Consider the following 13424-nt stretch of genomic DNA (forward strand, 5'->3'; position numbering starts at 1 on the left):
TTTGAAGTAAAAGAACAAAACGGGAACAAATACAATCACACAGCCTCATGTGGCCTGTGGGCCGCAGCTTGAGGACCCCTGCTTCTGGTCAAGGACCCAGTGCATTTTGTGCACTGATGTGATTACAGCTATAAATTTAGTCTAGAGTAGGAATGCTTTGACGACATAACCACTTTGACATTAAAGAAATATTTTTATAGCTTTGTGACCTATAAGGGGGAAATCTGTTTAATGTATACTATGATAATTAATAATATTACTAATGCTTGCTTTTGTTATCAGAGTATAGAAATAATATAGAGAAACAGGACACAGAGCAGTTCTTTGAAGAGAATCCTCACTGCTCTCCAGAATTTCTGGCATTTCTCTAAATAAAGTGAAAGAGTTGCTTTCTTATCTGCTTCTCCTTTAATCGGCTTGGGTCACAGGCAGACAGACTCCTTAGTCCAGAGATATTTTCATCAAAACTTTGAATCTGGGAATAGTGGTTCACATCTGTAATCCTAACGCTCTGGGAGGACGAAGTGGATGGATCACCTGAACTCAAGAGTTCAAGACCAACCTGAGCAAGAGTGAGACCCTGGGTCAAGCATGGTGGCTCAGGCCTGTAATCCTAGCACTCTGGGAAGCTAAGGAGGATGGATCACCTGAGCTCAGGAGTTCGAGACCAACCTAAAGAAAGAGTAAGACCCCTTCTCTAAAAAACAAAAATAGCCAGGCATTATAGCAGGCGCTTGTAGTCCCAGCTCTTGGGAGGCCAAGGCAACAGGATCACTTGAGCCCAAGAGTTTGAGGCTGCTATGAGCTGTGAAGCCATAGCACTCTACCAGGAGCAACAAGGTGAGACTCTGTCTCAAAAAGAGAGAAAAAAAAATAAAAAAGAGTGAGACCCTGTCTCTACTAAAAATAGAAAAAATTAACCAGACATTTTGGTGGGCACCTGTAGTCCCAGCTACTAGGGAGGCTGAGATTGCTTGAGCCCAAGAATTTGAGGTTGCTGGGGGCTATGATGCCATGGTGCTCTACCCAAGGTGACAGAGTGAGATTCTGTCTAAAAAAAAAACAAAAAACAACTTTGAAGCTGCAGACTTAACTCATTTATTCATGGAAGTTAATTGCCATGTAACATCATTGGAAATGCCAGTCTTCCACTGTCAATGAAAGCAGATAAATCAGACTGGTTTCTACCAGAAGGAATCTGACTTTATTTTTAGATTTAAATAAGCGTGTTAAAATGCATCCAACTTTGACTTTTAATTCTAAGAAAGGTAAAGGTTAGATAGATGGAGGGTATGTTGGTAGATTAGATAGGTAGATAGACCATCGATAGATAGATAGGAAATAATGGTAGGGAGAAAATCATGTTTCCACCTTCAGTACTTCTTACTGATGTGACTTTGCTCTAATATTATGGTCCCTGGACAGTGATACATTCTCTGAAAGAGGTAAAATTGCTTTGTTTTGCTTTTTTGTTTGTTTTTGAGACAGAGTCTTACTTTAATGCCTTGGGTAGAGTGCTATGGCATCATAGCTCACAGCAAACTCAAACTCAGGCTCCAGTGATGCTCTTGCCTCAGCCTCCTGAATAGCTGGGACTATAGGCCCCTGCCACAATGCCTGACTATTTTTTTTTTTTAGAAATGGTGTCTCATTCTGGCTCCAGCTGGTCTCAAACTCCTGAGCTCAGGCAATCCACCCACCTCAGCCTCCCAGAGTGTTAGGGTTATAGGTATGAGACATTGTGCCCAGCCTTTGTTTTGTTTTTGAGACAAGGTCTCACTGTGTCACCCAAGCTGGAGTGCAGTGGCATAATCATAGCTCACTGTAGTCTTATCTCAGCCTCAGCCCTTGAGCAGCTGGAACTATGATACAGGCTCATGCCACTGTTGGAATTTTCTGAGGGATAGGAGAGTCTTTGATTATTCATAAGAGCTCTTTTTGATCACATCTGAATTTATAGTAATGAAGTAACTTATGGTAGGACCCCTAGATAGCCTCAGGATGGTGCTAGTTATTAGAAAGACCAAGTAATTAAGAGGATTGGAAATATCAGGTTCATCCATGGACTGGGAAGGAGGGTTGGGGGCAGGCACCTGGAGATGAAGCTCTATACCAACTCTCGAACAACAGATTCAATGATCTGGGTTGGTGAACACATTCATGTGTTAGAAGGGTGGCTCACCTCAACTCCACCCAGACAGAAGATCCTGTGCTTGGGACCCTCTAGACTTCACCCTATGTACCTATTCATCTGTTTCCTTTATAATAAATCAAAAACATATGAGATCTGACAATTAAGTTTACAAACTCATCCTAGAAAAAGTGCTACATACCTCATTGTTAAATATCACTATGGTCACCTTCAAAGTCCTCTCCTTGGTAAACTATACACCAATGCCAGCACCTAGTCCACCCTTCAATTTTGGAACTCTTTCTGGAATGGCCATAATATTACACTTAATATCCTGAATGCCCTCAAAATGTCTCCCTTTCAATATTTCCTTATCTTTGGATGAAGACAAAAGTCACTGGGGGCCAGATCAGATGAGTAGGGAGGGTGTTCTAATATAGTTTGTTGGGTGGCACCTGTGGCTCAGTGAGTAGGGCAACGGCCCCATATAAGGGTGATGGGTTCGAACCCAGCCCAGGCCAAACTGCAACAAAAAATAGCTGGGCGTTGTGGTGGGCACTTTTAGTCCCAGCTACTCAGGAGGCTGAGGCAAGAGAATCACCTAAGTCCAGGAGTTGGAGGTTGCTGTGAGCTGTGATGCCACAGCATTCTATTGAGGGTGACGGAATGAGACTCTGTCTCTAAAAAATAATAATAATAATAATATAGTTTGTTTACTGGCCAAAAACTCTCTCATAGACAGTGCCCTGTGAGCTGGTGCATTATTGTGATCCAAGAACCATGAGTTGTTGGTCTCCCAGAGTGCTAGGATTACAGGCATGAGCCACCGTGCTCAGCCTCATTCCTGGCTTTTAAAACATTCCTTAGGGCGGCGCCTGTGGCTCAGTGAGTAGGGCGCCAGTCCCATATGCCGGAGGAGGTGGGTTCAAACCCAGCCCCGGCCAAAAACCACAAAAACAAAAACAAACAAACAAAAAAATATTCCTTAAACATTATATCTTTCATATTGATATCATGTCCTTATAAAGTCTGTATGCCATTCCGGTGTATGAAAGTACCATGATTTATTTAAACTAGTTATCCACTGATAATGTATTTAAGTTGTTTGTTTGTTTTTTTGTAGAGACAGAGTCTCACTTTGCCATCCTCTGAGAGTGCCAGGACGTCACAGCTCACAACAACCTTCAGCTCTTGGGCCTAGGCAATTCTCTTGCCTCAGCCTCCCAGGTAGCTGGGACTATAGATGCCCACCACAACGCCTGGCTATTTTTTGGTTGTAGTTGTCATTGTTGTTTGACAGGCCCAGGCCAGTTTGAGCCAGTGCGCTGCCGTGCTATAGGCGCCAAGACGAGAAACTCCTAATTTTGATGTAATTGAATTTATCTACCTATTTTGAACTTAAAAATTTCATGTCACACTCTGAAATCCTTTTTTAAATTCTCCCATGCCTTTGTTTTTACCCCTTATTTTATATTTTATTTTTTGAGACAGGGTTTTGCTCTATCACCTAGGCTAGACTGCAGTGGGGTACTATCATACCCCACTGATTTGATGTAATTGAATTTATCTATCTATTTTGAACTTAAAAATTTCATGTCACACTCTGAAATCCTTTTTTAAATTCTCCCATGCCTTTGTTTTTACCCCTTATTTTATATTTTATTTTTTGAGACAGGGTTTTGCTCTATCACCTAGGCTAGACTGCAGTGGGGTACTATCATAGCTCACTACAACCTCAAAGTCCTGGGCTCAAGAGATCTTCCTGCCTCAGCCTACTGAGAAGCTGATATTACAGGCATGTGGCACAGAGCCCAGATAATTTTTCTATTTCTTGTAGAAAAAGAAAAAGGCGCCTACTACATGCCCAGCTATTTTGTTAGAGATGGGGTTTTACTCTTGCTCAGGCTGGTCTCCAACTTCTGAGATCAAGCAATCCACCTGCCTTGGCCTCCCAGAGTGCTAGGATTATAGGCCTGAGTCACTGCACCCAACCTATCTTAAAAGTTTTAATTCAGGTGGAATTTATTTTGATATAAGAAGGGAGCTAAGGATGTAACTTTGTGGCCACCCATCAATCCAACACATTCAAAAATGTATACCTTTCTCCACTGGTATAAAATCCACTTTTCTCACAGGCACATTCTTTGAGATTGTCCCATTGACCTGACCGCCTTCACGTGTCTAGGACCGAACTGCCTCTAGCTCTGCTGGTTCCCTTTATTGCTAATCTATTTCAAAATTTTCTGGCTATTTATCTTTCTTTCTATTTTTCCTGGCTATTCTTATGTGCTTATTTCTCATAAGAATTTCTGAATTGGCTGCCTATTACCCCCCAGAATAAAGCATGTTTTAATTACCTTGAATGAATAATTAATAAGGTAGAACAGACAACTTTCTAATATGAAGCCTCCTATCCAAGAACAGGGTGATCTTTCCTTTTTTGTTTGAGACAGAGTCTTATTCCATCACCCTGGGTAGAGTGTCATGGCGTTACAGCTCACAGCAACCTCAAACTCTTAGGCTCAAATGATTCTCTTGCCTAAGCAAGAGTAGCTGGGACTATAGGCACTCACCACAATACCCAGCTAGTTTTTCTATTTTCAGCAGAGACAGGTCTCAATCTTGCTCAGGCTGGTCTTGAACTCCTGAACTCAGGTGATCCACCTGCCTTGGCCTCCCAGAGTGCTAGGATTATAGGTGTGAACCACCATACCCAGCCAGGGTGTTCTTTTTACCTATTCAATTCTGCTGCTGAGCCATTTTGAGACGTCCAATGGGGTAGCTCCCGGTCAGCCCGCAAACTACTATAGGTGAGTGTGCCCCTTTGTTCAGTGGAAGTAGGTCACACTGCTCCCAGGATCAGAGACCTTAGTAGAGAGCTGGCTGGACAACTGCCGGGCTGAAGGAGGAGCAACTGGTCACTTGCCTCTCTTCCCTGAGCCTGTCGCAGTGGCTTCCTCTTTGCTGCAAAGACTTGCAAAGCTGGTGACTTAATCAAGCCTGGTTTCAATAGAGGCATCTGCGGGAAATAACCCAATGCTTCCATGGGATCTGGGTCAAGGCCTTGTCTCCCCTTGAGATGCTTCTTGACCACTATCAATGACCACTGTCAATCCACACACTTCAGCCTCCCAGCATTCTAGAACTACAAGTGTGAGCCACCAAACCCAGCCTGGTATAATTCTTTTTGCTCTATTGAAAATGTAAGAAAAAAAAAAAAAAAGAAAATGTAAGGCCTGGTGTGGTGGCTCACATCTGTAATCCTAGCACTTTGAGAAGCTGAGGCAAGGAGGATCACTTGAGGCCAGGAATTCGAGGCCAGCCTGGGCAGCATATCAAGAGTCTGTCTCTACCAAAAAAAAAAACAAACTCGAAAGTTATGTCACTTTACCACACAAATCTTATCTTTCATAATCGAAATACTTCAAATAATATACTTTTGTGTACAGAGACATAAAACAATAATATAGTGACTTATATTTCTAGTGCTAAAATAAAGATTAAACATGTCATAACTTGTACAATTTAGTTTTGGCATAACTTCACTTTTTCATATATCGAAAACCTCCAAAACAGAAAGTGTCCAGGGACTGTGGAGGTCAGCAAATACTGTCAGTGCAGCATCTCCTCTGTCAGTCACCCTGGGCTAAAGAGGATCAGGTCTTAACCCCGTCTCAACTCACATGACGATTTCCTTCCGCGTCTGCTCCAGCATCATGTACTGAGTCCACTCGTGTGTAGACTCATATGTCTTAGACTGATCCACGATCTTTTGGAACATTGTCCTCTTCCTACGAAACACACCAGTTCATTAGGGGGAGCAATTCTTTCTTTCTTCTTTTTTTTAAGATTAGTCAAGTGAAGCAGTGGGAGTGGAGAAGGAACAGAGATATTTGCAACTGGTTGTGACTAATTAGTTACAAACACCAATGCACTCAGACCAGCCAGAAGAGCAAGTCTAAGAATAAGGCAACACCTGGACTTCCAATGTTGGATGATTCAGACAGAGGCTTATTAAATGAACATAATTCACAAATCAAAGTTTAAAAAACCAGGGCCTGAGAGCGAAGACCTCCGTGCTAACCCAGACTCCGCCACTGATTTGTTATCTTATCTTAGCAAATTCCTTGCCCTGAATGTCAGGTTTTCCCATCTGTCCAGAGGGGTAATAACATCTAATTCACAGGGTTATAGTGAGATCAATGTGTCCATAGCACAGGTGTTGTGCCCGGCACATAGTTATACACTCAATCAATTGGAACCATGGTGTTTGTTGTTGTTATAATCATTGTTGAGTGCTTATTATTAAAATGAAGAGATACCAACTTAAAATACAAGGCAAGGTCTGTGGCAATGATCGCGATGTCCATCATGCGGATGGCATGCTCATGCTGCCGGCGATTGAGATTTTGAAAGATATTCAGGTTCTAAAGGAAAAAACAGAAGAGAGATAGAAGTGATGGTGGCAGTAGTCACTCAATTACTAATTGCCATCCAGATGACGGTAAAGGCAGCCCAGGCCAATGGAACGAATGCTGCCTGGGCATACTTAGGCTCGGCTGGGGTTTCTCTTCTAGGCCCCAGTGCCAGCACAGAGGGCCCCTGTACTACCTCGTCTCTGAGCAATGTTTTGCCAAACTCCAAGTGGTGTCTTTCCAAGATGGAGGACCCATGGAGCTTGGCCAGTGGGTTCTGGGATCTGAATGGAGGAAAAGAGTGGAAAGAGAGAGAGAAAGAGAGAGAACACAAATTAGTATAGACTAGACAATAGAAAATTAGGACTAAGGCCAGGCGTGGTGGCTCACACCTGTAATCCTAGCACTCTGGAAGACTGAGGCGGGTGGATCGCTTGAGCTCAGGAGTTTGAGCCCAGGCTGAGCAAAAGCGAGACCCTGCCTCTAAAAAAATAGCTGGGCATTATGGCAGGTGTCCCAGCTACTTGAGAGGCTGAGGCAAGAGGATCACTTGAGCCCAGGAGTTTGAGGTTGCTGTGAGCTATGACGCCATAGCACTCTACTGGGAGCAAGAAAGTGAGACTCTCTCAGAAAAAAAAAAAAAAAGAAAGAAAATTAGGACTAAACAACAAATCTCCTGACTCTCAAGCTTTTGTTTTCTCCACAAGTGATTTTGAGCCATTTTTCAGTGATGGACTCTTCAGAGAATCTTCTGGAGAATGTAGACACTTATGCCCAGAAAAAGGCACAAACACAACATAACATCACAAGCAATTTTAGAGACATTGACACTTTGAAGCTTGTCAATTCCCTGATTCTCCACACCTCAGTCTTAGGAGAAGCCATTGATTTCAAACAAGCAATGTGTTTACTCATTTCCCTATTTAATAAAAGTATTTTGTGTATTTCCTATGTGCCAAGCACTGTGCCCAGCACCCCGATTCCCACAGTGTAAAATGTAAACATAGTCTCTCACCTTGGAGAAACACGGAAGTCTTCTCTGAGAAGACTCAGAGAAGCATGAATTGTAGTGCTTTCTAATGGCTTATAGAACACGGCCCTGGGCAGAGTCTCCGTTTCTCATTTGTGATAGAGGGATAACACTAGTCCCCACTCCGCCCAGTCCGGAGGGTGTCAGGAGGACTGACAGAGACCACAGTTCAGGGACAATGAAATGTAAACTTGAGGACAGGAACTATGCCTGTTTTGCTCACCATGGTGCCTCCTGCGGCAACCATGGGACCTCCACAGCATGCTGGGGGCATTATAAATATAAAGTGCACGAATGAATCATTATTGTTACTAGTATTGTGACTCAAATTAGCTCAGCAGGTAAGGCAGGGGAGGAAGAGGATGAAAGAGTTTATGGGTCAGTTTCCTATTCCTGCTGTAACAAACTACCACAAACTTAATGGTTTTTTTTTTTTGTGTGTGTGGTTTTTGGCCAGGGCTAGGTTTGAACCCGCCACCTTCGGCATATAGGACTGGCGCCCTACTCCTTGAGCCACAGGCACCGCCTAGGTTTTAAACAATAAAAATTTATTATCCTACGGCTCTGGAGTTCAGAAGTCTAAAATGGCTCCATGGGCTGCTTACCTTCTGCAGGCTTTCAGGAAGAATCTGTTTTCTTGCTATTTCTAGTTTCTAGAGGCCACCAGCATTCCTTGCTTACAGCCCTTTCTTTCCTGTCTTCAAAGCCAGGAGAGTAGCCCTGACCTCCTGCCTCTGCTTATAGGGACACTTCTGCCTACACGGGGCCTGCCCAAATAATTCCTATATCAAGATCCTTAACAATGACTTCTCTCAAGTCCTCAAAGTCCCGTGTGTTTGTTTTTCTTTTGAGGCAGGGACTTGCTCTGTTGCATCATCATAGCTTGCTGCACAAACTCCTGGGCTCAAGTGATCCTCCTGCTTCAGCCTCCTGAGTAGCTGGGACTATAGGCATGTGCCACTATGCCCAGCTACATTTTTGATTTTTTGTAGCAACAGGGTCTCTCACTATGTTGCTCAGTCTGGTGTCTTGAACTCCTACTCTCCCAAAGTTATAGGTGTGAGCCACTGTGTCTAACCCAGTCTCCAACATGCTCCCAGGCTCTGGGGTTTGGGATGTGGACATCTTTGGGAGGTCATTATTCTATACACCACAGGAATGGACCCAGATCCCAAGGGCAGAAGGAACTGAGAAGCTGTAGGCAGAGAGACCTCTCTCTCGGCTACTAAGTTTGGGAGCCAGGCACAGCTGGGTAACAAATTCCAAAGGCCAAGGGGAAGGGAGGCATGCAGTGGAGGGAGGCTGACTCACTTCATTTGGTAGAGGTTGTTGGTGCCTCTGTGGTCAATGTCATGGCAGAAGGCAGCAGTGACCATGGCCAAGGCCTCCAGGTCTGTGAAATATCGCTTCAGTTTTCCTGTCTAGAAGAGCAATCAGAATCCAAGTCACTCCTTTCTTGTAGGGACTAGAGCAGGGCTGAAGAGGGAGGTATAATGGGCAGGTTTGCCCAGGGCTGAGAAGTTTTCTAGGATGTGAGACCTGCATTGCCAGAATGAGGACAGTCCTAGGCAAATGGGGACAATTGGTCACTCTATTCCTGAGTAACCTCAAGTTGGTCTCATTCCACATTGGGCCTCAATATCCCACTCTGCCTACTGAGGGGAAGGGGGTGAGAATAGATGATTTTGAGAAACTTACAGCTGTTAGATTTTAGGATTCAGAGTTTCTGAACATGGACAGGCTGGTAAGTAAACCTTCCAAACTTTGTGTATTGGTTTAAGCACAGTGCAGGGGAATCTTTCCATGGGACTCTTTTAAATACTTAAATTTTTAGTTGTGCTGGTATTGAAGTAAAGGGTGGGGAAGAGCTTTGGCTCTTGAGAGTCAACTGATGCTGACCCTGAGACCCTAAGTAACAAATCAAATCTATGCGGTGTTCTTGTCACTGTCTACGGTGGCTTGGTCAGAATTCTTGCTTGAATTCCTGTTAGGTCTGTTAGCAGTGACTCTGGGCTACCATTCCAGTATGGGAGAAGAAATGAGAATGAGGACAGTGAGCAAGGGCATAGATTTGCATCATAATCTAGATTATGATGATAGAAAACCCTTTTTTTTAGATAGGATCTTGCTCTCTTGCCCAGGCTGGAATGCAGTGGTGGGATCATAGCTCACTGCAGCCTTGCACTCCTGGGCTCACTCCATCTTCCTGCCTCACTCAGCCTCCTGAGTAGCTAGTACTACAGGTGTGCACCACCATGCCGGTCTAATAGGAGAACACCTTTAAATAAGATATGAAAAGCCTGTGAGCCTAAAACACTGACACAACCACACAAAGGTATATCCAGCCAAAGATCTTCTAACATTGTAAGAGTCAAATATTGAAAACAACCTCCATGTCCAACACTATGGTGCTGTGTAAAAAAATTATGGTATATTTTGGCCAGGTGCAGTGGCTCATGCCTGTAATCCCAGCACTCTGGGAGGCTGAGGCGAATGGATTGGCTGAGATCATGAGTTCGAGATCAGTCTGAGCCAGAGTGAGACTTCGCCTCTAAAAATAGACAGGCAATGTGGCAGGTGCCTATAGTCCCAGCTACTTGGGAGGCTGACGCAAAAGAATTGCTTGAGCTCAAGAGTTTGAGGTTACTATGAGCTATGAGGCCACGGCACTCTACCAAGGGCAACAAACTAAGACTCTGTCTAAAAACAAAAAAACAATTATGGTATAGTTAAACAACATAATACTATGTAGCCCTAAAATCTTATCATGGATAAACCTTACAAACATTATGCTAAGTAAAATAAGTCAGACACAAAAGGACAAATATTATGTGATTTCACTTATATGATGTATGTAAAATAGTCAAAATCATAGAAACAGAGTGTAGAATCGTGGTTACAAGGGGCTGGGGGATGTAGGGAATGTGTAGCTCTTGTTTAATGGGCACAGAGTTTCTGTTTGGGATGATGAAAAAGTTTATAGAGATGGATAGTGATGATGGTTACGTAACATTGTAAATGTACTAAAGGCCGCTGAATTGTACCTATAAAAATGTTTAGAATAGGGCGGCGCCTGTGGCTGTCGGTAGGGCGCCAGCCCCATATACCGAGGGTGGCGGGTTCAAACCCGGCCCCTGCCAAACTGCAACCAAAAAATAGCCAGAGGCGCCTGGAGTCCCAGCTACTTGGGAGGCTGAGGCAAGAGAATCGCTTAAGCCCAGGAGTTGAAGGTTGCTGTGAGCTGTGTGAGGCCACGGCACTCTACTGAGGGCCATAAAGTGAGAGTCTGTCTCTACCAAAAAAAAAAAAAAATGTTTAGAATAGACCAGGCGTGGTGCTACCTGGTTCTGGGTGCTGCCTAATTCCCGAAAAATTTCTTTGCTCAATAAAACTCTGCTGAACTTATTTTATTTTATTTATTTTGAGACAGAGTCTCCCTTTGTTACCCTGGGTAGAGTGCCACGGCATCAATGTAGCTGACAGCAACCTCAAACTCTTGGGCTCAAGCCATCCTTTGGCCTCAGTCTCCTGCATAACTGGGACTACAAGTACCTGTCACGATGCTTGGCTAGTTTTCCTATAGAGCTCAAGCATCCACCCTCCTTTCCCTCCCAGAGTACTAGGCCACTGTGCCCAACCTAAATTTAATTATCTAAAGTTTTTCCTTTAACATATTGGCATCAAAAGTGGGATCTGATGTAGACTTCCAGTAATCCCCGCCCCAAAGGAGAGCATGGAGTGACCAGGAAAAGGTACTTATCGGGGCCCATGGTGCCATTGATCTCTCCCAGTAACTGGGTGTCATAAGTAAGTTCTCTCTTGGAATCAAGCTCCATAGCCTTGTGTTTTGAGCTCTATGACTCTATCTGAGCAATTTTTACTGGACCCAGTCCAGAATCATAGTAGATCCAAAAATTAACTGGATTGGATCCAGTTAGAGGCCCTCCATATCTAAGGAATTTGGAACTCTACTTTCTATGACATCACTTAATTTTATGTACAAAAATTGTAAGCCCCAAACCTGTACTTTTTGGGAAAAAAAGTTAATTAATCTTACTAAGGACAATTTAGAATTTTAGAATTACAGTGACCACAGTAGGGATATATATACATATATATATATATATTTTTTTTTTTTTTTTGAGACAGAGTTTCACTTTGTCACCCTCAGTAGAGTCCTGTGATGTCACAGCTCACAGCAACCTCCAGCTCTTGGGCTTAGGCGATTCTTTTGCCTCAGCCTCCCGAGTAGCTGGGACTATAGGCACTCACCACAATGCCCGGCTATTTTTTGTTGCAGTTTGGCTGGGGCTGGGTTTGAACCCACCACCCTTGGTATATGGGGCTGGCAACCTGCTCACTGAGCCACAGGCGTCACCCACATAGTAGGGACATTTTAATCTAGATAAAATTGTTCACTTGTGAAGAGCCTGGACCTTTGCTTTCTGCTGGAGGCTATGCTTTCCAGCCTGTGGGATGGCCAGCCTGCAGGCTGCAAAGGGAAAAATTAAATAAGGAAGAAAGGAAAAGTAAAGAAAATGTAATAACACTATCATAATTCCAGTTATTATCTTAAAATTTTGTCCATAACAAAAATAATTAGATTTCTTTGTCAACTGTGTCATTATTGTAATGAACTCTCATCAGAGCTATAACCATGACCACTTAAAGTCTTATCATTCACAAGCTGTTAATTGTTTACTCTGGTATTTCTTCAGCAATTACACGCCTAAAGTGTTTCATCTCCAAGGAATTTCATGGAAAGGACTCTCATGTACATAATTTTCTGATAACTTTAAGTTTATACCATTGGACTTATAAGAATTCCCATAAAACTCCTAACTCAACATCAAACAGAACAAAACTTAACTGAATACTAAGAAAATAATTTGACAGACTGTCATGCTAAGTCAGCCAATACTAATATTTTCAAGATATGCAATTGGAGCCAAGTGCGGTGGCTCTCTGACAGGCCAAGGCAGGTGGATTGCTTGAGCTCAGAAGTTAGAAACCTGCCTGAACCAGAATGAGACCCCCATCTCAAAAATAGGCAGGCTCAAGCGTTTGAGGTTGCTGTGAGCTATGATGCCACAGCATTCTACCAAGGGTGACAAAGTGAGACTCTGTCTCAAAAAAACAAAAATAAAAAAGATACGCAATTGGAATTCTGTAAAATTGATTCAACTCAAATTACATATGATAACCTATTTTTTAAACAGTGCCATGCACCTAAATTTGGATTCACGGAGAGCCCAGCCAGCAGGGTTCTTTTTTTTTTTTTTTTTTTTGTAGAGGCAGAGTCTCACTTTGTCACCCTCAATAGAGTGCTGTGGCATCACACAGCTCACAGCAACCTCCAACTCCTGGGCTTAGGCGATTCTCTTCCCTCAGCCTCCAGAGTAGCTGGGACTACAGGCGCCCGCCACAACGCCCAGCTATTTTTTTTGTTGCAGTTTGGCTGGGGCCTGGTTTAAACCCGCCATCCTTGGGAAATGGGTCTGGTGCCCTACCCACTGAGCCATAGGCGCCGCTCAACCAGTGGGGTTCTTAAAGCCCTCATCATTAAAGGCCTTGCATTCCAGGCTCAGCACCTGTAGCTCAAGCGGGTAAAACACCAGCCACATACACCAGAGCTGGCAGGTTCGAATCCAGCCCAGGCCTGCCAAACAACAATGACACCTACAACCAAAAACCAGCTAGGCGTTATAGTCTCAGCTATTTGGGAAGCTGAGGCAAGTGAATCGCTTAAACCTAGGAGTTGGAGGTTGCTGTGAGCTGTGATGCTACAGCACTCTACTGAGGGCGACAGCTTGAGGCTCTGTCTCAAAAAAAAAAAAAAGCCTTGCAT

General features: G+C 43.6%; 1 protein-coding gene across 1 annotated transcript in view; it reads right to left on the reverse strand.

Annotated features, from left to right (window-relative positions):
- The window catches only part of PDE6A (phosphodiesterase 6A), an 85661-nt gene that overhangs the window by 20212 nt on the left and 52025 nt on the right, over positions 1-13424 (reverse strand). The window contains exons 14-17 of the mRNA XM_053566639.1: positions 8888-8997; positions 6743-6830; positions 6458-6558; positions 5815-5922 (exon numbers count right to left, since the gene is read on the reverse strand). Of these exons, the coding sequence (XP_053422614.1) occupies positions 5815-5922; positions 6458-6558; positions 6743-6830; positions 8888-8997 (407 nt within the window). The remainder of the gene's footprint in view (positions 1-5814; positions 5923-6457; positions 6559-6742; positions 6831-8887; positions 8998-13424) is intronic.

Source organism: Nycticebus coucang, chromosome 17, assembly GCF_027406575.1.
Source record: "Nycticebus coucang isolate mNycCou1 chromosome 17, mNycCou1.pri, whole genome shotgun sequence".
In the NCBI taxonomy this organism is placed as follows: domain Eukaryota; kingdom Metazoa; phylum Chordata; class Mammalia; order Primates; family Lorisidae; genus Nycticebus; species Nycticebus coucang.